This window comes from Planococcus citri, chromosome 3 (assembly GCF_950023065.1).
Source record: "Planococcus citri chromosome 3, ihPlaCitr1.1, whole genome shotgun sequence".
NCBI classification, from domain to species: domain Eukaryota; kingdom Metazoa; phylum Arthropoda; class Insecta; order Hemiptera; family Pseudococcidae; genus Planococcus; species Planococcus citri.
Genome location: NC_088679.1, coordinates 78516957 through 78544568, shown reverse-complemented (window position 1 = coordinate 78544568; position 27612 = coordinate 78516957). Strand labels below are relative to the sequence as shown.

General features: G+C 34.9%; 1 protein-coding gene across 3 annotated transcripts in view; it reads left to right on the top strand.

Annotated features, from left to right (window-relative positions):
• salm (spalt major) overlaps positions 1-27612 on the top strand; it is a 124257-nt gene that overhangs the window by 19547 nt on the left and 77098 nt on the right. The window contains exon 1 of one of the 3 annotated variants that reach the window (XM_065355574.1): positions 4297-4938. The exons of the other annotated variants lie outside the window; for them this stretch is intronic. Coding sequence (XP_065211646.1) covers positions 4929-4938 — 10 coding nt within the window. The 5' untranslated portion in view covers positions 4297-4928. Of the gene's footprint in view, positions 1-4296; positions 4939-27612 lie in introns of those variants that run through there. 3 annotated transcript variants of the gene reach the window in all.

Here is a 27612-nt window from a genome sequence, read left to right as displayed (position 1 = left end):
CGAATCCTGGTCTAACGATAGTTACATGAGTAGAATTAGAGCAATCTATTCCTTAACATCTAATTCATTCATAGCTCAATGTAGTTAGGTGCAAATGCTCCGCTACATTGAGTCATATCTATCATTTAATTACGGTATAATTATAATTAAAATGATGATCGTTTGGAGCGTGTTCCAACACTTACCCAACTGTTCACGTTAATCATCTCCTTGGGGGCTCACCAATACTAGGCCCAGCGATGATTATGAATAAAATCTCTGAATACATTTTGACACAAGTATACACTCCTATGGTCGACAAATAGGAGGCATACCAAGATACCGATTAATCGCGATGTCCGATTCGAAACATACCGCGAATATCGTTAATATACACAAATTTAACCGAACAAGCGGGTAATTATTAAATTATAAAATGTAAGGAGCCACGAGGGCTAAAATGACCGAAAGTTGACTACATAACCAAGAGCTCGAGATCTAGCAAGGTAGTGAAGAAGATATTCTTCGCAATCCTGGTCCAGACCCAGGATCGCGGTATTTTTCACGTAACCTTGTACCTTCACCTACAAACTGGTTATTCTAATAATAACCACCCTAGAGTAAATTACATTAGAACTACCACAGGCAGTTAGGGCATGTCTGCTCATCACAACTCATTACCTAGAAAATGGCTGAACCGATTTCGATGAAACTTGAAATCTCACTTTCTAGGCCTGCACGATTCCTGCAAAGTACTAATACGACCCTCAATTTTTAGTAATTCATGCATGAACGAATTGATCAATTTTTTGAAAGAACCATTCGCCAACGAATCGATCAATTCTTTAATTTATGAATCAATTCGTTCGCGAATGATTCATCTCAAATTGAGTAAATGAGTCGATTCGTTCGCGAACGAGTCACTTATACGAATCGATTCGTTCGCGAATGATTCACAAACAAAAGTCAATTCGTTCGCGAAAGATTCACAAAAAATGATTCAATTCGTTCGTGAATGATTCATCAAAAATTGAGTAAATGAATGATCGTTCGCGAATGATACATCACAAATTGAGTGAATGAATCGATTCGTTCGCGAACGAGTCACTTATACGAATCGATTCGTTCGCGAATGATTCACAAACAAAAGTCAATTCGTTCGCGAAAGATTCACAAAAAATGATTCAATTCGTTCGTGAATGATTCATCAAAAATTGAGGAAATGAATGATCGTTCGCGAATGATACATCACAAATTGAGTGAATGAATCGATTCATTCGCGAACGAGTCGCTTATACGAATCGAATCATTCGTGAACGATTCACTTATACGAATCAATTTGTTCGCGAATAAATGTTTTTAAAAAAGTGAATCAATTCGTTTGTAAAAGATTTTTATTTTACAAAAAGTCGGTCTTTTTTTTTTTTTTTTTTGAAGAGTTTCAAAGAATTTTTTTTTTTTTTTTTTGAAGAGTCAAAGAACTTTGAATCCAAAATGAGATCATAATTTTTAGGATTTTTGAAAACCAAAACAATTACAAATTTTTTCTTCGCTTCAGTATCCCTCTCCCCCCCCCCCGGCACACTCCTCATCAAAGCTCCTCGGACCATCTCGTAAGATTAATTCCTAATTTGAATAAAGGATTGTCTCTTAATAGTTAGCACAAAGGCATAGATAAGAAATAATCATTCGAGTTCTATAAAAATATTATCAACGTACTAATGTAAGACAGCTTTCGTTTAAATTCAGTATAGTTATCCAGATCCTATAGAAGAATGAACTCGTTTTAATCGAGATAACATCACCGAAGTCGTTGATGTCTGATGGTAATAGGTGAATATCACCTATTGATTTTCTCAAAGATATCTATGTCAGGCATTAAAAAGGCGATATTATAACCCTGATTCGTACCTATATTATATAGGTAGGTATAAGCAGCATATACAAAGACAACCTCAACCGATTATATAAATCTTAAAATGTGGAAAAAAATTAAAAACTAAGATAATGGCTTGGCTAATAATTAAAAAATTTGGGAAATTCAAAATTGTCGTTTCACGTCAAAAATGAAACATATTCACGATTATAAGATACACGAGTATAGGTAATAGGTATGGTATAAAAATGAAATATTCGTACGGGTATATACATATATCGCATACCTTTCGAATATAAAATTACTCGTACATATCCATAATATTATCATGGCGGCAACTACACACAGACACACTTATACCATAGATAGATAGGTACCATAGTAAAGTATTGGGTAAATTTTAGGTATCTAAATCTATTGGTAAAGGTATAAAATATATGTATGTATTATACCAATATACGAATACTTTTTTTTACGCATATCATATTAGATGGTTATATAGGTAAGGTATATTAGGATATACAACATAGTACAACGTGTGTATAAGTTGTTGGCTTGTTCGATCGTTATAATAAATATACCTACTTATATCAAGTTCGACATTAATATGGTTGATTTTTTTTCATCGGTAATATGAAATTTTAATTTTTACCCCGCGCATCTCTCATTCTTTCTCTATTTAATTTGGTCTTCTTTCAAATATAGCGATTCGCGCATTAATTTGAATAAATTAAAGGTATCTCCTAATAAGACATGATATGACGATCGAACGACATCGAATCGAATGATATCGAATTAAGGCCGCGCACTACACCATCATTTTAATACATATTTTACATTTATTATATTATGAGCGGTGAAGAGGGCACAATTATCTAATATATTGTTCCATTAATTTTGTTTTCTTTTACGTTCGGTATCGGAGAGCATCATACATTGTGGGTTCATTAGCAACGAAAAAATAGACTGGCACGAAAACCATCCGAGTATAACTTTTCAACGAATGAATGTGTTCTCCAAAGTCATCACCACTCACCAGAGCCGTCGAGAGTCAATATGAACCCGGGGCAAATATAATGTGTCCCCATTTTTAGGGATGAAACTATACAGAGGGCTTTTGGATGGGGGAGGGGGGAGGGGAGGGTTTTGGATGAAAGTTTTACGACTGATATAGAAGAAAAATACCAATTTTTTCGATTGACATCATATTCAAGTGAGGAGCTTCATGGAAAAGGGGCCCTAGTTAATTTTTTTTTCACTGATTTTTTAAATACTTATACCTATTCAAAAGTGTAAAAATCAAAAAAAAAAAAAATTGACTAAGGCCCTTTTTCCACGGAACCCTTTGAATGACTTCGTGGCTTGTTGAATGAAGAAAACAAAAAATGAATTTCCAACTTGTGGTGTGAGATCAGTTTTTTCGTGCTGGTTTTATTTTAAAGCTTTTCCAAAATTACCCCCTTTGCTTTCCTCCCCACTCGTCTGAAAGGGGCGAAATTGAGATTTCTTTTTAAACATTTCCATCTTTGGCAGTAAAAAAAATGATAGTGTCACGATCCTCCTCCTCTCTTACCATGAATGTGGTCAATTTTAATATGTAGGAAGAGTTTTTTCGTTCTCAATAAGTTACCTACCTATATCTGTCATAAAATACGCCCAATTACACCATAAATATGAATTTATAGACCAAATAAGCTCACGTTAAGTTTTTCTGAAAATAGATTCGCAACATTTTGTGAACCCCTGACTCCTTTTTCCTGCAATGGCCGATCTGGCGAAAATTCTCATTCTAAATTTTTCGTTACTTACTCATTTTCATCGTTTTTTTTTCTTTTTTTTTTCAAGTGCACTCACGCCAGGTAAAAAAACTCGAAGATATTCATTTTTTCTGAAATTTTAAGGGGGGGGGGATTGAGGTGTCTGTCAAAATTACCCTTCAGTTGCAGATTTTTTTTTTTTGAAATCAACAAAATTATTCACAGGGTGGTTCGTGGTCGAAGTTTCAAAAAAAATTAGAGATAAACTATTCACAATTTTAAGGTTGACATTTTGTTTTTTTTTTCATTTTTTTCGTGCAATCCTTGATTTCAGATTTTCCATAACTATAACGTTCAATCGGAATTTCGGGAAAATTAGAAAAAGAGATTTTAAGAAAAAAAAAATTAGAGACACGAAATTGTGAAGAATACTGTTTGATAGATCGATTTTTTTTCCCCCGAAATATACTTACTCGTAATCTGCAAACTCGTTTTATCTCGATATTAAGATATTATAATGTGAAAATTGATAATTCTGATAGAGATGCAATGTTTAGGCTCTTTTTTCTAATATTTCTTTAATTTTTATCATAAATTATTTGAAATTATGACGAACGTGATTTTGTATCTAATAATTATCTTTTCTTCTATTTATTTTTACTTTTTTCCTAGCTTACAACTTTGTATAGCACGAAGCTTATCAAACAGTATGACTTCAACAGAAAAAAAAAGAAAAAAAACAATTTTGCCTAAAACTCGAATACATAACCCAAAAGTATTACTTACATGACTAATATAGAATAGATAAGATAACGATGACTTTTTAACAACGGTGATATCGCTATATTCTAACATACACAAAAGACTACCTCAATAACGTTCTATGGTCTGGTTTTCTCAATGATAACTCGTCTTTAGTGTATTCGTAGCTATTGGTCGAGACAAGGTGTGAAAAAAAAAAGAAAAAGAAAATGAGAGTGCGCCCACACCGTAATTCTCTTGCAAACAGACATCTCATAAACGATACTGGATTTGTGGATTGTGGATTCGAGTTCGACATTCGAGTCGAGTCGCGTCGTTATAATTTTTCTGCGGCTGTGATTTTATTTATTTATTTATTTTTTCGAACTCGTTACGCGATCTGCGATCATTGTGCTGTATGTGTAGTTGTGTAATGTGTACCAAGTTATATCGTATGTGTAGTAAAGTTGTGAAGTTTACTGTGGCGCAAAAATTGCAGCCTATAAACGTGCAAAACGTCCTTTTTACTCGCTTCATCGCGTAACTAAAAGCATATTCGTTAGCATCCAACGGTGATGGGTAGAGGTAATACTGTCGTATATATCGTATTTTTTTGTGCTTGTATTTTATATACTATTTCACGAGTATTAACTTCGGTGTTGTATAAGTAATGTCATTAGGTCGGTAATTTCTCGACAGTGTGGTTCTATTTTATTATTTACATCGCTCCTAGTCCCATCAAGGTATACATATAGAGGAACAACGTAGTACTACAAGGTACTCACTTACTCCAGTCTATTCCTTCTATTCCTGTACATTTCTTTTGTAAATTATACGTAGGTACGAGTGTGTACGAATGGGCAAGTAGATGTCCATTTGTTGCATTTGTATGAGGCAAGGCTCGCGTATTTATAAGCAAGTTGACGAGTTTGTCTTATAAACAACAATATTATGTTGCAATTAGGTGTATATTTTGATCGAAAGTTTTGAGACGTGTGTTTGATATTTAGAATGGTATATTTTTATGAAATTAAATTCTCAAAAATTGACATAATTGTGTCTCAAGTCAGGGAATTTCGTGAATAAAGTACCTAGATACACGAAGGAAGAAAGAACATGATAATAAGATAAGACTCCCCCCCCCCTCCACCCACAGACATTGTGGTGCCGGTTTGGTTTCAATTTTTTTTCTCAAAAATTGGAGGGTTTTATGTGTGTGTGTTTTTTTCATTTAAGGATCAGTTCATGTTGACTTTGAAAAATGAGATTTTGTGATTCAAAAACTTTAAAATTTGTACGAGGGAGAGTAATAGATATTGTCCTCACACGAGGCTCATTTTGAGAGCAAATTCTTCTGATTGCTGAAGATTTTTCGACATGGAAAATTGAAGAATATTGATACTTTATTCGAGTTCGGAATGCGAGGGTTTTGAAAATGGAGGTGGGAGAGGGGGAGTTGAATACTCCAAAAGTTTAAAAATCTGTTGTTTCTCAGTTTTCGAACATCTCATCGTGTTTTTACCCTATACTTTTCAAGCAGTAAAAAACTGAATGGGAGGTTACGCGTGCCCAAAATTTTTTAAAACCATAAAAATACGTTGTCTAATTGAAGGATCTTTGATTTATGAATTATTCTAATGAATTAATTCGATTTGGGGAATGCGAGACTTGTTATAGACGGGGAATGGGGGTTAAAATGCTGCATATTTTTTGCTACATTTTTAGGGCATAAAAAGGTTATACCAAATGAGATGGAGAATTGAGGCGTCAATTACTTATAAAGGTCAATGGGACAGAAAAATTGTAAAAAAATGAATGAAGTATTGATTTTTTACATACCCTTACCCTCCCCTCTCCTCCAAAATCTACCATCGTGGCCCCAGATTATCCATAAGTTGCATTTTTTAATCGAAAAAACTGTCACAAAAACCGGACGAATCTTCGCTATTTTCAAAGATTCCAATTCGCATAAATACCTCAAATTTGCCCTGTGGGGTGAAAATTATTCTTCGAGGTCTACTTTTTAGGTATTCCTTGGGTTTTGGGGTCCGAATACGGCAGTGCTTTGCCAAAACATTGCCTTCTAATTTTGCGAATTTTTAAGGATTTTTAACCCCTCTCCCTCTCACACGAGGAAATGATCAGAAGTTAATTATCACCAATCGCGAATATAACGTTGCCTATGAATTCTATACTCAGAATGGGAGGGGGTAACGTGCCCCTGAAATTCGATTAATTTCATTAAATATTCGAAAGCTCTTATCGTGCCCTTCTGGCAAAGTTTTTCGATACAAATAAAAAAAAGTTCTTTTGAAAAAATTGCCTATCTTCAAATCTGAAGGAGTTTTAAGCGATTAAGTATGTTTTGAAAATAAAATACATACTCGTATGATTTTTTTGAAATGATTTCCACAAAACTTTTGAAAGTTGAACTTTTTTGTCGATTTTTGAAGTGCTTGTGCAACCTTTCATAACGAGAAAAATTGATATTTCGTGGAATTGCTTTTCTTTAAAATCAAACAAGATAATATGGGGAATAATTAATGGAAATTTCTGGATTCCCTTTTGTCTAAAAATTCGTGAAATTGATGCATTAAACCTTTGGGGGGGGGGGTGATAAACTTTGTAGTTCGAAGTCAAAAGTCACCCTATACCTCCTTCCACAGAAACGATGGTGTTCAAATTGATAAAATTAATTGTGAACGAATTTTTAAAGGAATTGACCCCCCTTCCCTCTCTCTCCTAGTCTTTTTTCTCTAATTTATATGTTGATAATATTTTTGAAATAAGCAGTTACAAAATTGAAAAAAAAATGGTTTGGAAAATTGAAGATGACCAGAAAAAAACATTCTCTGTGAGACTAAGCAGGAGGGAGGGGAGTCATTTTTCAATTTTTTTTTTTAGATTTGATGCAGGCTTGCCGAAAATGATGGCCAAATGACCTCAATGAGATGCTGGAAAAATTTCAAATTTTAATGTAAATTAAATGTCAATTCTTCACCCCCTTCTCCTCCTCTTCTAACAGTTCAAAGGAAAGCCGATCAATTTTTTTATGTTCAGGAAATCTTCCTCACGTCTTTATAGAGAAGCTCAGAATTATTTTTGTCGAGTTCGAGAGTTTTCAAAATATTATCACGGAATAGTGGGCATCTAGACCCAGACATCTCCTGGACGAAAATCAAACTTTCGGCTCTTGTTGGGAGAAGGGAGCGTGGTTGAACTTTGACCTTGAAATTTGGAATTTTTAAAAAATCTTATTGAGAGGTTATTTGGTTATTATTTTTTACTATGGTATATCAAATTTCGAAAAGAAATTCAAGCAACCCACCCTGCCAAGTGAAAATTAATCACAACATAATCGTACTTAGTTTCATGAAAATTTTCAAAAATAAGTATATATTGGGGGGAGGGGGTGGTGAGGTAAACTTGAAATTGAATGCTAAAATGTGTACATTTTTTTGAAGTAATTCGAGAAGAACTTTGGGCTATGAAGCTGTATGGAACACTTCAGTGCAATGGCACCCTTACCTACATCTCTCTCTTTCTCTTCAATTTTCCAACACACCTCTCTTCACTTTTTCTCTATGTTAGTGTACAGAAATATCATTTCAAAAGCAGGTCGACAGCTTCTTGAATTTATTCATCGAAGATATTCGATTAATTTCGACGATGGTTACGTGATGTGGATGTATACGTATTTTTGAGAGCATGAGAATATTTTCACATTTTGGCTAAACTATCTGCGCATACTGTAAACTAAACTATACATATACGTACGATTGGTACGTTATGCATAATACAGCTCTCAATACGTAGGTACATTCATCATTGTCTGAAACAGTAAACGATATATCATGGTATAGTTAAAGAGATATTTATAAGATCGCCCAGCATTTATACGCGGCGATTTGCAAATAAAATAAAACTGGCCAGAATAAACGAGGCGAAGGCGGCGACTAGAAAAGAAATGTGCGAGAGAGAGACCTACCTATATAGCTAGTAGTATGCCCATCCATGCCATGGTAGGTCTAGGAAGAGGTATACATATATGTGGAAAAATACGTACGATTCGCGTATTTATGGGGGTATCGAAGAAAGAAAAAGCGACGAAAAAATTAGTGAAAATTATTAGCATATAAGCTGCGGCGGTATGGTATTGCGGTAGTAGATCTTGTATGTACTCTGTATAGTGTGTTGTAGCAAGTTTTTGATGGACGAGGTGTGTGCTGTGCTGTGTGGTGTATTATACACGCTAGAGTAGGTATATGGACCAGGAGGACCGTGAGAGTGTGAGTATGGAAAAATGGTAAAAAAAAAAGAGCATCTTTGTGGGTAGCAGGGGCAGGGGTCAGGGGGTGCAGATCGTAGACGACGAACATACGATACACACCACAAAGAAGAGAAGAAGAAAAGAATGTCGTAAGATTTAATATAAATATCTGGTTATTTTATCTTATTTGTTTATTAAATTGATAAATATCTGCGGCCGTTAAAAAAGAAGAAACAAACGTTCACAAGCCAACGTATGTGTAGCTATATCAGCTATGTGTTCGGCATATTATAGCTTCCTATCAACCGCTAATGTTTTCCCAATCTTATACTACATTATGGAGAAAGAGATCGTCGGGGGCTATAAGGCAAAGCGCGGCAACTTACACACACACACACACACACATACACGTACATAACGCTATTTCTCGAAAAAAATAAAACAGTATTAGAAAAAAAAAAACGAGTTAATAAATAAATACATATTTTTGTATTCATGTTCGCGCGCTCATCGCGACGATGAGAGAGTAGCTAATAAAATATGAATCCAACTTATTGGTTAGGTTTTTCGTGGCGTTTGATAATTTTTAACGATAATGCAGCCTTGTGGAAGGTATATATGAGGGAAAAAAACCGCGCCTTGTCGAACGTTTTTTTAGAAAAAAAAATGTATAGCTTTAGGTAGGTGTATTTACATTATTATGTGGACAGAAAAAAAAACGCGAGAAAATAAAATAATAATGCTATCTATCAATAAGTATTATAAATGTGCTGAAAAGTGGGGGGGAAAAGGTAAAAACAAGAAATTAAATAAACCACCTTGGAAAAATATGCCCGTCATAAAAATTATAATTGGACGTAACGTTTACGTAGGTATGTAGAGTAGAGTGTATGTGTATAGTACGATTAAGTACCTACATACATCTATAGACTCGTAATTTTAGTCTGTTATAGGAAGGTAGAGATTTGTACCTCTACCTACGTATACTTAGTCAATGTAGTATATTAAACGACGTGAGAATTTTACTATCAAAATATGCTAGTTAAATTTTTAATATTCGGTTCTTATAAGTATTATTAGTCTTTAGAGTAATATTATAGCTGTGGTCTTGGCCTGTCTGTCTATACGAGTATATCATATCGTGTGGATACATCTAGGTGGTAATATTCGAGTAGTTTACCTATATTTATAAACGTCAAATAGATATTACGAGCTGTGTAAGTTTTGAACTGTTGATTTCGTCAGGTATTTGGTAGATACCTACCAAAAAATAGCTACGCGTGAGAATTTTGTATTTTTTTATTTTATTTTTTTATCCTGGTGTTGTGTTTTTTCCCTGGTGATAATGAACGCGATAGTTCTATTTTTAAAAAATAATTACGTTGTTTTTTGTGTATAGTAGTCTTATCGTTGGAGTGGGTATGATCCCCTTCAGGAGGGGCTGATATTCGTATTTCTTCTCGTTATTTCAAAAGAATTTGAACTTGATGATGTTGAAAATACAGGCCTATTTCTTTAACTTCTGTCCCATGTAAAATTCTAGAAAAAATGGTTATGAAACGTCTTACTTGGTGTATTGACTCTACAAATTCCCTCAGTTCTTTTCAGAGTGGCTTTCGGAAAAAAGATCTACTCTGGACCATCTTTTTAGTCTTACACAGGAAATCAATACTGCCTTTCAAAATAGAGAATTTGTACTCTCAGTCTTCTTTGATCTTGAAAAAGCTTTTGACAAAGCATGGAGATACAAAATACTTCAAAAAATACATTCTATAGGGATTCGAGGGCATTTAGCTTACTTTATTCAAAACTTTTTATCAAATCGTACCTTTAGAGTCAGAATTGAAAATACATACTCTGAACTTTTTGATATTGAAAATGGAGTCCCTCAAGGCTCTGTGCTTAGCACCATACTATTTATACTCCTAATTGATGATATCTGTAGTATTATTCCTCAACCTCTTTCCTCAAGAATTTTTGCAGATGATATAAACATTTCAATACGTTCAAATAACATCAAACTAGCCTCAGAAATGATCCAAAAAACTATAAATTGTATCGAAAAATGGGCTGAAACAAATGGACTAACATTTTCTGAATCTAAAACTCACTGTATACTTTTTACCAAGAGAGATAAAACCTACCCAGAACCTATCCTTGAATTCAAAGGACATCCTTTAGTTTTTAAACCAACTACCAAATTCCTTGGACTTACTTTTGATAAAAAACTTACTTGGACGCCTCATTTTCTCAACATAAAAGCTTAACTTAACAAACGTCTAAATTTACTAAAAATTGTTAAAAATCTAAAGTATAACCCATCACGCCAAGTATTACTTCACTTGTACAAAGCTCTGATACGTAGTAAAATTGAATATGGAAGTCCATGCTTTACAAACCTGTCAAATAAAACTACTAACATTCTCAAAACTGTTCAAAATTCCTCCTTGCACATCTGCATAGGTGCTCTCTATTCGTCTCCAATTGATAGTATTTATTGTGAAGCTGCAGAGCTTCCTCCTGATTTTAGGAAAATTCTCACGACAAACAAATTCTTAACAACTGTTGCAAATAATCCATCTCACCCTCTTCAAAGGTCACTCAATGTCTACAGCTCTCAGCATTTCCTCCATACTTCAGGTCCAATCCCAGAATTTATCAAAAATATGAACAACCTACAAATTTACCTAAAAAACCTAATACATCAACCAATATCTTATCCCCCTTGGTCTCTCAAACCTATACAGATGGAATTTTACTTAAGAAACAACCCAAAACATGATCACTCCCCATATTATTAATCAAGAGTCATTACTTAGAACTGTTATCAAACTATACTGAATATAACTTATGCTTCACAGATGGTTCAAAAATTTCTAATATTCATACTGGTTAGTGGTTATGCTTACTCAATTAATGACAAAGTTCTCAGTTTCAAAATTCACAACTGTGCCTCAATTTTTACTGCTGAACTCACTGCCATAAAACATTGCCTAATAGATATAATTTCCATTCAATCAGAAAATAAAAAATTCTTAATCCAAAGCGACTCACTAAGTTCACTGCTATCCATTCAAAACATTTTTTCTGACCACCCCATTGTCCAAGACATACATAAGTCCCTTTTTAACCTCCAATATTATGATTACTCAATTAGCTTCATGTATGTTCCCAGTCACATAGGTATCACTGGAAACGAAACTGTTGATAGATTAGCAAAAACAGCCGCTTCCCCCTCCCCTCTTACCACTCTCACTCCTGATGACATTAAATCTCTAATCACTCACAACACATTTCCTGACTGGCAGAACTTTTGGTCACAACAAACTTCAAACAAACTCTTCCAACATAAAAAAACTACCCTCCCCTGGAAAAATCTAGGACACCTGAACAGAAAAGAAGAAATCCTGATTACCAGACTAAGAATAGGCCACACAAAAATTACTCATAACCACTTATACCAAAAAGAACCAAAACCCTCATGCCAATTTTGCAGAAACTAACCCACATCCATCCAACACATACTTTTCAACTGTCCCCAACTAAAACAAAACAGATTTACACTACAGATAAAAGAAAACCCACCTACTATCCCTGACGAACCCTCAGAAATACAAAAATTCATCTCCCTAATAAAAAACATCAACCTCACAAACCAAATCTAACCCCCCCCCTTACGGGTGTAATAATCTTGCAATTATAAACACCCAAAAAAAAAAAAAAAAACTTGCCGATATTCGAGTGATGATTTTTTGAAAATATTGAGATTTATTTTCCCTCCCTCAAGAATGTAGAATATTTTTTTGATGAACTAGTCCTTAATCTTTTTAGAGAAGGAAGAGGAGGGGAAGAATTGGAAAAAAATTGTTCGTTATTTCAATTTCAACACTCCTCTGTTTTGATGAAAATTTGACAAAATTTCCAAGCGTCGATTTCAGGGTTTCAACATTGGCTTATTTTTTCGATCCAAACCCATTCATTGCACTTCATCATCAAAGGGGCCTTTATTAGCATGTTCAAAATGTCAAGAAATTGATGCAACGGTGTGCGATGTTTGTCAAATTTTCGAGGACACTGTTCAAGTTTCGAAAATTTGAAGGAAACTACCGAAAATGCTTCAACGCACGCGAAAGTATTTGAAGTTTCCTGCGTTCGTTCGAATATGCAACTTCGATAACTTGTATAGTCGCGGTCCGTGCTTCCATCAATGATTATCCAACGTTTACTTAGGCTGGAATTTGATTAATTGAACCCGCAAGCGTTCAATTTCCTATCACGATATTTTGCCCGGAAAATGGAAATTAAAAAATAATTTAAAACGATTGAAATGATTTCAGAAGTTAAATTAGTTAAACCTGTAACACATACAATTCGGGTAAAAACAATAAAAAAAAAAAAATTATCAGTATAAAATTATCAGCAGAAATACGCGTTCAAATGGAATAAAAAATATATGGCACGTATTCGGTTGGCTTATGTATAAGATAGGCACGAGATATGTGGTTAATTGTTAAACAAAAAATAATGAAATAAAAAACTCGCAACGAGAACCAGCGCAATGAGTAGGTACTCGTATTTCCGCAATAGCTCGCAAGCAACTCGCTGTGCACAAGGTATGCCTTGGCTTATAATGCGTACTAAAAGCGGAAATGTAATAATTTGTTAACGTTAATTTTACACGTTTTATTACAAACAAACCTAACTATACGATTAAGATCAGCATTACGCTTTTTACACCCCAACAACACTGACTCACACTCGCAGACATTATAAGTACAAATATCTTCTTACACACACATTTGTATATGACATCCAGATCTACAGTACCATGCAAATTGAATGCCAAGAACAGGTGAGCTGTGGGCTAGGGATAGGGGAAAAGTTCACCTATAGTAAACCCTGCCCCTTTCCTACTCCCTCGTCTTTCTAGCTTTCAAAATAGGGTATGCGATACCCAGTATAGGTACTTTTTACCTATACGCTTATTGTTCATAAACCGTCTGTATGATATACCAGTTTACTTAATGTACAACAACAACAGCAACAACCAGCGGCTAAAAAAATCATATACAGAAGGGGGGATCATATGTACTACGACTGCAAAGAAATAGAAGGAAAAATATCGAGTAAGCATAAATAGAGGAGGGTTCATACGGTGTACTGTACGCCATTTTATCAACGCGAACGAAATTTAAATACGAAACGATTAATCGCGTTAACCGGTTCGATGATTAACCATAATACGGTGTTTAATTCGCGCTACCGTTGCTGTAGCTGCCGCTGCTAAAATTACAAATGGAATTTCATCCCCATCCCTCCGCCGCTATTTATAATAATCAGCGCGAAGGGTTCATTTGTAACAATTATGTAAAATCAACCCCTTTCGCGATACATTTTACCTTGTAATCTTGACGATGATGATACAGATGCGATCCCTCATTTTCCTGCCTATCTCTGTGCCTATAACTTTCCTCTGCGGATACGACGATTCAGATTCGCACACTGAACCAGAAGAATGAATTAGCCGCATCCGCATCGTCGTCGTCGTTTTCGTGCCAATCCCTGCGAAAATTTTCCTTCTCGATTTTCAAGCTACTGTAGTTTTTGACGGGGTCGTGCTTTAAGCTGCTGCGGACTGATGGTGGTTTTTTTCCAGCTCGACGTGTATTATTTTAATGTATATTTACTGCTTGGTCAGGTCAGCGAGTCTCCCTTTTATTTGTGAAATTACGATTGGTGCGAATAAACCGTACATTTAATCTTTAATTACTCGATTTATAATTTTCACTGTATATGAATAAGGGATGTAGGGCAATATGCAGAGCACGACAGCACGAGTTCTCCTTCTCATGTCAAAGGGAGCATGCCCTTTCAATTTACGCACTCGAGTTAGCTGTGTTTATGTGTAGTTCTCATCTTAATCCTTGTAGAAAAAGGGAATGGGGGTGGGGGATTGAATCGGATATTTATTCGTGTTTATGTTTATTTTTTTTTTAAATTAATGAAATTTTCTCCACGAAGATGGTCTTTGATTTTCGATCGAAATTTCAGTTATTTACCAATTTTTTTAAAATTTTATCGCAAATGTGAAAATGTCTACATGTTCGAAAAATAATGATGAAATTTTGTATTAAAATTTTTCATTTGCGGATCGTTGAAAAAATTGAGTGATTAGGGAAAATTCCCTGCTTGTAAAACTTTATTAAAAGTGAATGATGACTCGAATAATTTTTTTTTCGATATAATAACCTAATTTTTCAAACCGATTTCTCGTATGAAAATTATCGAAACCATTCATTGAATTACTCCGGAGCATTGCAGGATTATGACTCGTATGAGTGACTCGTTCGCGAACGAATCGATTCATTCAATTAATTTTTGACGAATCATTCGCAAACGAATCTATTCATTTAATCAATTTTTGGTAAATCATTCTCAAACGAATTGACTCGTATGAGTGACTCGTTCGCGAACGAATCGATTCATTAAGTTAATTTTTGACGAATCATTCGCGAACGAATTGATTAATTTTTGGCGAATCATCCGCGAGCGAATTGATTTGTACGAGTGACTCGTTCGCGAACGAATCGATTCATTTAATTAATTTTTGACGAATCATTCGCGAACGATTTGATTAATTTTTGGCGAATCATTCGCGAAAGAATCAATTTGTTTAAATAATTTTTGGGGAATCATCCGCGAACAAATTGATTTGTACGAGTGACTCGTTCACGAACTAATCGATTCATTTAATTAATTTTTGGTGAATCATCTGCGAAATTTTAGTGTGGTGCATTATTTCCCTCAAATGGACGTTGTGAGGTAATAATTCTGCGAGGTAACCTTTACACATGATATTTTTTTTGTTTCTGGATCGAAGAACTCCCGGTATATGATGTCTAAGCTAAAATGTCCAAAATAATTTTCAAAATTTTTGAATCATTAAACCCCCCTCCCCCTCTCCGAAGTTTGTTTCAAGATCTTGATACTTCGAGTATAATAATTTTCAATTTGTAAGCAAAAATAATTCTCGAAGTGAAACTGCTTTCTTGTTGTGAGGTGGTGGGGGGGGGGGGTTGATAAAGAAGTTTTTGAGGAATAATTCATCTGGATAGACCATTCAGTTTGAATAGAAAAAGTAATCTCTGTTAACTTATAGAAGACAGATCTTATTTGTGTTTTAGTGTAAGATAATTTTAACCAAGTATGTCTACTAATCAGATATTTTTTTTTCTTTGTTTTAGGTGAGTACCAAATTTTCATCATATAGAATACAAATTAAGCTCTCACCAGTATGGGTAAGTTATTTTTCCAATCCTGTGACTATTACAAAATACGTTACGTGAACGTGTTATTGAAGGGGTAGGGGAGGGGGTCGCTTTTTCGATGAAAATTTTATTGATGCGTTTGTTTGGTCATCGAAATTTCTTGTTTTCTAAATACCTCCTCATATAATGCTCTTTAGATTTTCGTTTGAATTTTCAAAAAAATACAATTTCAAGGGCTCAGCTGGTTTATTGGACTAAAAATTGAATCAATTTTGAACATAGGGTACTCGAAGTACCTACTCGTTTCGAGAAATTATACGCTACGCTGATTCGGACTTTTTAAACGTGCTGTTTTTGGATAAGTGTGTCATTGCTTCCACCCCAAATTTATATTATCGTAAGTACGAGTAGAAGGAAATAAATATATCACGCTGGAGGCTCGGTAAACGAGTAAAAATTAGGAGGGTGGGCCAACTTCATCGTTTATTTTTGATATACTAGACACTAGGTACCTATAATATGTTAGTAGCTATAGAGGTAGAGGTACATATCTTGGGAGAAAAATGTGTACTTGAGGCCTCTATGTACCTACCTACGTATAAGTACCGTGAGACTGACATAGGTATATATGGCACATATAAGACATACACAGTGTCGTGTTTGGTGTCACCTCGCCGCCGTCGTCGTCGTCGCCTTGGTCGTGAAAATGAAAATGCGCGCAGCAAATCTCTCGCAAATGCGTGACCGTTGTTTTGACAAAAGAGAGAAAGACAGAAAGAGAAAGGAAGAGATATCGCGAAATGGTCTCGTTTCCGAGACGAGTGTGTGGCAAAAAGCAATACGGCTTTACAAGCACTTTATTATTATGGCAATTGACCCCAAAGGAATGCGTATACGTTACGTATACGCCAGCTCCTAAAATACAAAACGATGACGAATCCGATTTACAATTCACCATCGTCCAGTTATTACGAGTTAACAACATTTTCGTTATGATGTTATAGTTATATAGTATAGTGTCTTTTCGCGAATCGTCTTCGTTCTCTTCTGTCAATATGACTATCTGTGTATCTGTACTCGGAGATACGAGTACATGTACGAAAAGATGAACAAATCAATCCCCTTCACCCCCGTTCACCATATCTTATTCCTATGGCCAGATATGTGGTGTGCATCTCCTACGTAGTATCGATATTACGAGTATCATCGTGTTTTTGCTGGTTGCGTTTTCGAGCCTTTTTTTTACATCTCGTTTTGGGTAGATTTTTCATCTCGCATGTCACATATGTGGTATGGTATTGTGTCAAATTATCGAATGATAAAAAATCAAATTTGTGAGGAGAAATGCCTTTTGTCTTTTTTTTTTCTCGTTTTGTTTTGTTTTGTTTAGAAATATGTCACGATATGCGATGTGATACTGTTTATTGCCTTAATCTAAGATTAGGAATTCATCGTTTTATCTTTTGTTTGTACGAAGCTATTCATCAGTAAAATGAAGAATCTGCTGTTGATTTTACGATAATTTAGTTTTTTCTCGGTTTCTGTATCAGGATTTCTCTTTATAGTATAAGGGTTCAATTTTCATTTAAATCTGGATAAATAATCACTTTGGATGGTTTGTTTTATGAGTTATAATTTTTGTACCAGCTGATTCTTCGCAGAGGTATGCCGAACCGGGAGGGGGGGGGATTCCTCCCTGCCAAGACAGACAAATTTAGGCGAAAAGTTGAGAATTTCGGAAAACATTGGGTTGATCTGTTTTTAAACGAATTGTTTACGTAGCTACTTATAATTAATTCATTTTTCAGTAAATTGTTCGTGAGAGTATCAATTCATTTAAGGGAATCATTCATGAACGAATTGATTATTTAATTTTTTGAAAGAACCATTCGTGTATGTACGAATAGATTTATTTTTAGCGAATCATTCGCGAACGAATTGAATAATTCAGTAATCTATAAATCAATTCGTTCGCGAATAATTCACCAAAAATTATTCAATTCGTTCGTGAATGATTCACCAAAAATTAATTAAATGAATCGATTCGTTCGCGAACGAGTCACTAATACGAGTCAATTCATTTGGGGATGATTCACCAAAAATTGGTTAAATGAATCGATTAGTTCGCGAACGAGTCACTCGTACAAATCAATTCGTTCGCGGATGATTCGCCAAAAATTATTCAATTCGTTCGCGAATGATTCGTCGAAAATTAATTGAATGAATCGATTCGTTCGCGAACGAGTCACTCATACGAGTCAATTCGTTTGCGAATGATTCACCAAAAATTGATTAAATGAATCGATTAGTTCGCGAACAAGTCGCTCGTACGAATCGATTCGTTCGCGGATGATTCGCCGAAAATTAATTAAACGAATTGATTCTTTCGAGAATGATTCGCCAAAAATTATTCAATTCGTTCGCGAATGATTCACCAAAAATTGAATAAATCGATCGATTCGTTCGCGAACGATTCACTCGTACAAATCAATTCGTTCGCGGATGGTTCGCCAAAAATTAATCAAACAAATTGATTCTTTCGCGAATGATTCACCAAAAATTGATTGAATGAATCGATTCGTTCGCGAACAAGTCACTCGTACAAATCAATTCTTTCGCCAATGATTCACCAAAAATTATTCAATTTGTTCGCGAATGATTCGTAAAAAAATAATTAAATGAATCGATTCGTTCGCGAATGATTCGCCAAAAATCAATGATTCAATTCGTTTGCGAATGATTCGTCAAAAATTAATTGAATGAATCGATTTGTTCGCGAACGAGTCACTCATTCGAGTCAATTCGTTTGCGAATGATTCACCAAAAATTGATTGAATGAATCGATTAGTTCGCGAACAAGTCGCTCGTACAAATCGATTCGTTCGCGGGTGATTCGCCAAAAATTAATCAAACAAATTGATTCTTTCGCGAATGATTCGCCAAAAATTAATTGAATGAATCAATTCGTTCGCGAACGAGTCACTCATACGAGTCAATTCATTTGGGGATGATTCACCAAAAATTGGGTAAATGAATCGATTAGTTCGCGAACGAGTCACTCGTACAAATCAATTCTTTCGCGAATGATTCGCCAAAAATTATTCAATTCGTTCGCGAATGATTCGTAAAAAATTAAATAAATGAATCGATTCGTTCGTGAATGATTCGCCAAAAATCAATCATTAAATTCGTTCGCGAATGATTCGTCATAAATTAATTGAATGAATCGATTCGTTCGCGAACGAGTCGCTCATACGAGTCAATTCGTTTGCGAAGGATTAACCAAAAATTAATTGAATGAATCGATTCGTTCGCGAACGAGTCACTCATACGAGTCAATTCGTTTGCGAATGATTCACCAAAAATTGATCAAATGAATCGATTAGTTCGCGAATGAGTCGCTCGTACAAATCGATTCGTTCGCGGATGATTCGTCAAAAATTAATTAAACGAACTGATTCTTTCGCGAATGATTCGCCAAAAATTATTCAATTCGTTCGCGAACGATTCACCAAAAATGAATTAAATGAATCGATTCGTTCGCGAACGAGTCACTCATACGAGTCAATTCGTTCGCGAATGATTCATATAGAAATCGATTCCAGTCGTTCGTGAACGATTCGATTCGATTCGATTCGCTTTGCTTTGCTTCGTTTGAAAACAGATTGATTCCTATGTACATACAAAAGTTTCACGAAAACCGAATCAATTCGTCATCAACTCATCAAGAAAAAAGAACACGTGACCTTTTCAATTGTCCATTTATATCCTTGGTACCGAAAAAAAATTCTGACATAAATTTGAGCCCTCCTCTTCCTCAAATTGAAACGTCATTCTATTCCTGCTTTTGTCCTCCGCTGCAGCATATTACCCATTCTGAAATACCTAATTATTGAAAAAAACTCTCAAACGTGATAATACAGTTATCTTAAGTTGCTTATAAATGTACTCGTAGTTATTAGAATAGACTCAGACATATTTTTCTATTCTCATAAACATTTATTATACGTTCGAACGATATGTTGAAAACGTCCCTTCCATTTCATCCATGGTCATAAGCTCTCACAACTGTGAAATCAATTTCGGTAATTAACTCGCTAAAATGTTGAAATTATAACGAATGACATTTTTCATTATGTTCCATACATGTTGACAAGACGTCAACTAGATGTAATATGAAAAACAAAAACACAAAAAAGCCTTTCTATCCATTCGCGATGTGACATATTTGTAAATACTACCGCAGATATAAATGGATATAGATGGAAAGATATACCTACAATCGACACTTTGGCCAACGAAAATATAAAGTATTAAAAACAATATCTGCGCGTATGAAATTGACGACTGATGACATTGCAGACAATATAATAACGTGAGTTAAAGCTCAATGTCTAATAGTCCGTAGGGAGTTCATTATTTGTGTTATTGTTATAAGTAGCTTTTTATGATTATAACGTCATGGCCTACCATTTTGAAAAAACATTAGCTGGAGTGAAAATAAACCGAAATTTGATCGAAGATGTCCAACTGGTGAAGTCTAATTTTATGCATTTTGAAATATGGAACTTTGACGAGCTTCGGATAAGGGTAGAGGTGAAGGAGGAGCAAATTGAAAAGCTTCTCTACTTTTCTCGTATTTTTGAGAAAATGTCACAATAATTTGTCAACCGGTTTCATTTCTAAGTTCGAGAAAAATTGAAAATTGATCAAACAGACACATATCATTATGTTCAGGAAGAAGAGGAGGGGGGTGGAAAAATTTGATAACGCAAATCCATAATGTCCCATCACATCGATCTCTCCAGCTCCGCGGCAGTAGCATTAGAAATGAGAAAAGATTACACTAGCGGTGTTGGACAAGACAAGGAGGGGGTAAGATGAAGAGCGAAAAGGTGGCGATGGCGCGCGGTAGCGACTTCATTATTTATCAGCGTAAATGTAAAACGAGTGTTAACCCTTTTAGCGCGTAAGCAAAGGCAAAAGCAAAGGCGAGATGATAGGCGGGATAAGCGTAGTAGTGTACAAGTTTTTAAAAACTTAATAATATAAAAGAAGGGGGATATCGTTAACAAAACGCGGCAGGAAAAACATCGCTATCGCAGAAGTGAAATCTGTGTTACGACTTCTCAGTAGTCCTTCGTCCTCGTCCTCGTCCTCGCAGTCGCAGTAGTACGAGTAGTAGTTATATAGTACTTAAAACTGTTCGGCTTATAACGGATTTGAGCGCGCGGCAGCGACACGACAAGACAAACAGTACGCCCATCGTCGTTCTCATCATCGCGATAATAATAACGCATATAATAATAATGATAATAGCGCCCTCGCGAGGGTTTGCCCCCACGCCCCGCATCCCCTTTTCGGCTTCGGCAAGGGTTTAATGGCTTCGAAAATTACGATGGCGCTGCGCAAGGCGCGCCGATATACATTTTTTACGCGCGATTTTGCCTGACTGCTTGGCTGGTTGCCTTCTTCGCCTTCTTCTTCTTCTTCTTCTTCAAAGGCAAAGACGCGAGGAGTCGAGCTGAGAAGCGACACCCCTTTTTAAAACGCGAATTAAATTCCTTTCTCAAGAGTAACTTTTAAATTACTTTTCTCTTTTTAGGTTAGAGTATAGTAGACGAGGTTTTTTTTTCCATGCTTTTCTTCTTCTTCTTCTTCGTCCCGCTATCTCTTTCTCTGTCTCGCTTTCTTTCGAGATACACTATTATAAAAGCTTCGCGAGTATATGCGATCATTATATTATGGTATATTTTTGGCTGCTCTTCTTATTCTACTACCCCTTTTATGCGTTCTTTTCCCTTTTACTTCTATAATATCTACTTACCTTATTCTTTTTACTAATTATTACTACATAACGATAAAAATCTTACTGACTTAAAATACGATAGTAAACTCTAAATTATAAAAAGGGAAAACTTTTCCGCTTCATTTCGCTTTTTTTTATCGCGACTTTTCGCCTGATTAAGCGATTAAAAGTTTTTTCTCTTTTTTTTTTTTGGTTATTATTCCTTCTATAACGTTGAAATGATGATTTCATATCCGATAACTTTATCAAAAGCTCTAATACAGCAAGCATAGTAATTTGGACCAGTTTAGACCACCTCTCCCCAAACATAAGGATTTGAACTTTCCAAAGTGGATTTTAAGGTCGTTGACCGTCGCGTTGTAATGCCGGGTCATTGTCTTCTGACTATATTACTTCTACAAATTACATACTCGTAATGATCAGAGGCTTGACGAAGTGATGACGTCGTCGGGGAGAGGGGGTGAGACTAAATTTTTCCCGACTTTTCCGTCAGATTTTTCCAAGTTTTTACCCCTAAACTCCCCCTAGCTCTCCTGTCTACAGTATTTTTCATGCTACGTAATTAGCCAGATGTTCTTCGAAAAAATTTTGGAGGAGGGAATTGCAAGCAAAATGTTCAAAAGCAATGCTTTTATACTTGGCGAAAAATTCGAATTGTTCTATTGCAAGGTTGGTAGGTACCACTGAAATTCAGTAATTTTTTTCGAGTTTTTTTTTTAGCTTTTTGACCTTTGAAAATCAAATTCAAAAAACACTCACGCATTATGTAAGAGAAAGCCGACTTCTCGTCGAATAATGATTTTTTTCTACGAACGAATTGATTCACTTTGTGTGAAACAGATGGAATTGATCTGTTTTGCAAGCGAAGCGAAGCAAATCATTCACGAACGACTGGCGATCGTACAAATTGATCGATTTCTAGATGAATCATTCGCGAACGAATTGAATAATTTTCGGTGAATCGTGCGAGAAAGAATTGATTCGTACGAGTGACTCGTTCGCGAACGAATCGATTCATTTAATTTTAATTTTTGGCACTTACTGATTTTTACAAAATTTATCAAATTTTTGCTTGAAATTTTTTTTCTTCAAAATTATCTTGAAGCCTGGCTTACGTATTAAGGTATTTGCTAGAAATTGCCATCTCATCACAAAAAGATCGTTTTTTTTTTTGTTGAAATATTGTCAAAATCTTACCTTTTGCCAAAAAAAAATTGTAAGAAAATCCTTGCTTTTTAACATAATTTCTAAAAATAGTCGTTTTTAAAGAAAATTTTGAATTTTTACTTTTTATAAAAGAATTTTCCAAATGTCTCTTTTTTTGCCAGAATCTGTCCGAAAGCCATTCCTTCTGTTGAAATTGTCAGATTTTTACAAGAATTACCTACCTTTTTTGTCAGAAATTGCCGAAATCCTTACTTTTGCTGCCAAAAATTGTCAAAATGTCTCAATTTTTCCACAAAAAGTTTCAAAATAGTTCAGTTTTCCTAAATTAAATACATTCTAATTTGTAATATTCTGTTTTTTTTTTTTTTTTTTTTTTTGGTGATTTTTGTTCTGTATCACTTAAAATGTTTTGCTCGCATTTTATCACTTTTTTGGCTATTTTTCGATTACTTTTTGGTAACTTTGTCGAGCTTTTTCGGTAGCAAAATTTGTTTTTTGAAGATTAAAATTGAGTAGGAGCTCTACCACCGCTTCACTCGGATCCATTTCCTTTTTATTTACAAAATTAAAATTAAAAAAAAAACTCATCATTCAAATAGATCAAAAGAAAATAAAAACATATTTTTTTAAAAAAAAATTTCACCTTTCGAAACCCGAATTTTTGAATGCTTTTGTCCTTGCTTCGCTTGGCCCAATTCTTTATCACTAAACTAAAAATGATGAAAAAAAGAAAACTTCTAGTATTCGAACCTGAGAAAAAAATAGTAATAAAAATATTCTTGGACGGGGGGGGGGCGTAAAAAATTTGGAGTTTTTTATTCAGTGCATCCGCCAGGGGCCTCCAACTGACCCAGTCCGCCGCGCCTGCTCGTTCCTCAATTTTCAGTTACCTGTGAAATCAATTGTTTTGGTTTTTGACGAATTTTTTGAATTTTTTGTTCTTCAAGACATTTTGTCTTATGTATAAGATGGTTAAATTGAAAAATGTGCCATACCTTTCAACCACATGAATTTTAGTATAGTTGAAATTTTGGCCAAAAAATGTGTGCTGGATACTTGATCCGAGTGAGTGATTCTACGTACCATTGATCGGATCCGCGGTATTCTGGTCAGAAAATAAATTGTTTCTCGCTTGATTTTCAGAACAGTAAAAATTCGCCAAAAAATCTAAAAATCAACTTCATCGACTGCAGAAAATGAGCTCCGATGAGGACCAAATTTTGAGAATTGAGACATATTTATACAATTTTGAGTATGGTGATGATGCTGAAGATATTTCGCAAAAATCGTCTCGAAGCTGAAAAAATACGCGGTAAGTGGGGTCGTATCTCGCTTTCATATCGTTCAGACGCACCCTTTAGACTGGAAAAGTGGCAAAAACAAACACACCGTTAAAATATCCAAATACATATTCGAGCAAGTAGGTAAATGATACGTGCTCGTGTCATGGTAGCAGAGCTCACACCGTTCGGTACAAGGAGTAGTCCTTACACCCAAGCCTGCCCAGCCGACAAACACTTTTGTTTGTTTAACTTTCAGCCTATATGTATAGCTATATAAAGTTAGCATTGTGGGCTGACGGTGTTAACGCGTGCTTCTCAATTTTATTATTAATTTTGAAAAGGCTGCACACACCGGTGTGGTGGTGGTGGTAATGGGCACGAGTGCGAGTGCGGAGGAGCGGTGCATAACTTATCAAAGCTACGTTATCTGTTCAACATTTTTTTAATGATCAAACGCGAAATCGCGTGCTTTTAACCAATTAGCCACGGCTGTTTCCTTCCCTCGAGTGTTATAATTCGAGTATATAGTGTTCTGGTTAAGGTCGCGGTTTTAAGGGCAAGCGCCACCCTTTCATTTATTTACTAGGTACTCGTACTAGAGGTATACTCGTACTTTCAGTTTTGTAGGTACATATCGTTCTCAGTGTGCGAGCGTTTTTTTCTCTTTCCTTCTTTCCTTCCTTCCTTCTTCGTCGTCGTCTTGTTTGCGGTGGTGGTTTATCGCGCGCACGTTTTTAATAATAACCGCATCGCGAGTATAGTGTGAGCATTACACGGGTGTATATCTATCTATCTAGTAGTACGTGTGTACATAACACTAAATTATGTATTTATGTAGATGTACCATAGGCTATAATATACGAATACATAACAGCAGGTTATTAAACGAATAGGTTAACTGCCACCTTATTATCGCTGACATCATTATCGTGTTGATCGCAATAACAATAACCTAACGACGAGCTCAATTTAGGCTCACTGCACACGTAGACGGAGCGAAAGAGGTGCTCTGCTCATCTAGCATATGCGCCAATAGTACCAATATAGACTTGTAATCTTCTCCCTACGATGAATGAAAACGCAGCCCACCTGATGCCTCTATATAGACGAATGACGTGTTAATCGTTTTAGGAAACCTCAAACACGTCATTATGTATGATTTATCGGTATATATCGAGTTGTACGTAGGTACATATTTCATCCCCTTTTTAAATCATAATTTCAAAAACGACAGGTTCTTCCAATTTTTGAATTTGTAGGTAAGTATATATTCACTGAATATAGGAAATGGTGCCAATTCTCTCATTATAAGGTTTGAGATAAGCAAGGACTCTCATCTGGGCCACCTGCAGTTCAATCAGATAAACCTCATCGCCAAATCATTCGATTTCATTTCTACTACTACTACCGCGATAATCTGCTCTAATTAATTTCACTCGAGTTCGAGTATATCTATACATATAACAAGTTCGCGATAAATTGCATCTCCTATCTTCTCATTCACTACTGCATCGTCAATTCATTATTCAATTTCTTGTTCATTACGTATAAACTACCCATTCAATCACTTAGTAACTATAAACTTGTGCTCGCCAAACAGGCTTATATGAAATGAATAAAACTTGAAACTAGACAAGGGGAATTGGAAAAAATTGAAGGAGGAAAAAAAACGTGCGCGGCTAGCTCTACTAAAATTTTAAATTAAATACAAAATACGTTTTATTTTATTAATACGAGTATTCGAATGTATATAGGTAATAGGTAGTAGGTACCTGTTTGTACCACTTTATATTCATTAACACGCGCACCATCGAGCAATTAATGGTACTGCATATCGGCACATTATCGCATTCGATTGGTAATAACAAAAGAAATTAACTCGCAGCAATACACTTGGCTGATGAATACGATATGACACGCCCTTAATAATTACTTACCAAGAGGGTATGTTCGTAATACGAGTGAATTTCTTCCTACGGTTTGATCATGCATGTCGAAACTTATTTCAACTTTTTGCAATCATTTTTTTAGACTGCGGTGAAAGCGTTGATTAATTTTCCTGTTTGTTTTTTTTTTCTTTCTTTTGCCTGAATTGCTTTATATAATTTTTCGCCCAAATGCCAAAAATAGTCCGATGTTCTACCGAAATTGGCAAAAAATATACTTTTCTTGCTAAAATTGTCATAAGTCTTATTTTTTACAATTATTGTTAAAAAAAGCTTGATTTTTTCAAAAATTGGAAAAAAGGTCTCTTTTTTGCCAAAATTCTTTAGAAAATTTCATTTGTGTCAAAATTGTAAACATTTTTAGAAAAAGTCATATTTTTTGCCGAAATTGTCACGAAGTCCTACTTTTTTGCTAAAATTGAGATTTGAAGAAAAAAGTCCTTTTTTTAAATCAAAATTGTCATGAAGTTCCACTTTTGCCAAAAAAGTTTTGTAAGTCCAAATTTTTTTTAACTGTGAAAAAGTCATTTTTTGCTAGAATTGTCAAAGTCCTAATTTTTTGTCAAAAAAAGTATTGATTTTTGCCGTGGCTCTTCAAAATTCTCGTATTTTTCTATAGTTCTCAAATTATAATGGTCCTTTTTTTGCCGAAATTTCTTGAATGGTCTTGTTTTTGTTGTTTTGCTTAACTTACCGAAAATAAAAGTCCAAAATTTTCAAAAAGTTGCTGCTATTTACCAAATCTGTAGAAAAAGATCCTTTTTTTTGATATAAATTGTCAGAAATCGTCAGAAAACAACCGGTAAAAAAGTTACTGTTTGTCTGCCAAAGCACCCGCAAACGAGCCAACCGTACAAATCAATTCGTTTGCGGATGATTCACCAAAAATTATGTAATTTGTTCGCGAATAATTTACTTAAAATTAAGTATACTTACGTACATTTTTTCACGATTTTTTTTTTTTTTGAAAAGTGAGATATTTCATTTTGCAACTCAAGTATGGCAATTTTACGTAAAAAATCGAAAGTTTTCAACTGCGAATAAAAAGTTAGCATTTTTAGCAATATGGAAAACATTTGGACAATTTTTAGAAAAAATGAAACTTTTTAGAATTTTTTGCAAAAAAAAAAAAACGGAGAATTTTGATAATTTTTAGCAAAAAGCAAGACTTGACTATTTTTGGGAAAAGGTACAAATTTTTGAAAATTATCATTGGCTAAAAAAAATTGTACTTTTTTACAATCTTCGTTGAAAATGTGAGATATTTTTTGGTTATTGACATTTTTTTAGACAAAAAAGCGGTAATTTTTAGGTAGTTTTTAGAAAGGGGAATGGATTGGATACTCTTGAATTTTGTTTGCAAATTCTGGCAAGAAACGAACCTTATTCCCCCCTCCCTAAAAATTCCCAAAAATCTCACTTTTTTGCTCAAAATTGCCAAATGCAAATTACAACGTCAGGGATGCTAATGAAATTCGATTTTAAGCCTGATGATGAACACTTGGTGTTTGAAAAG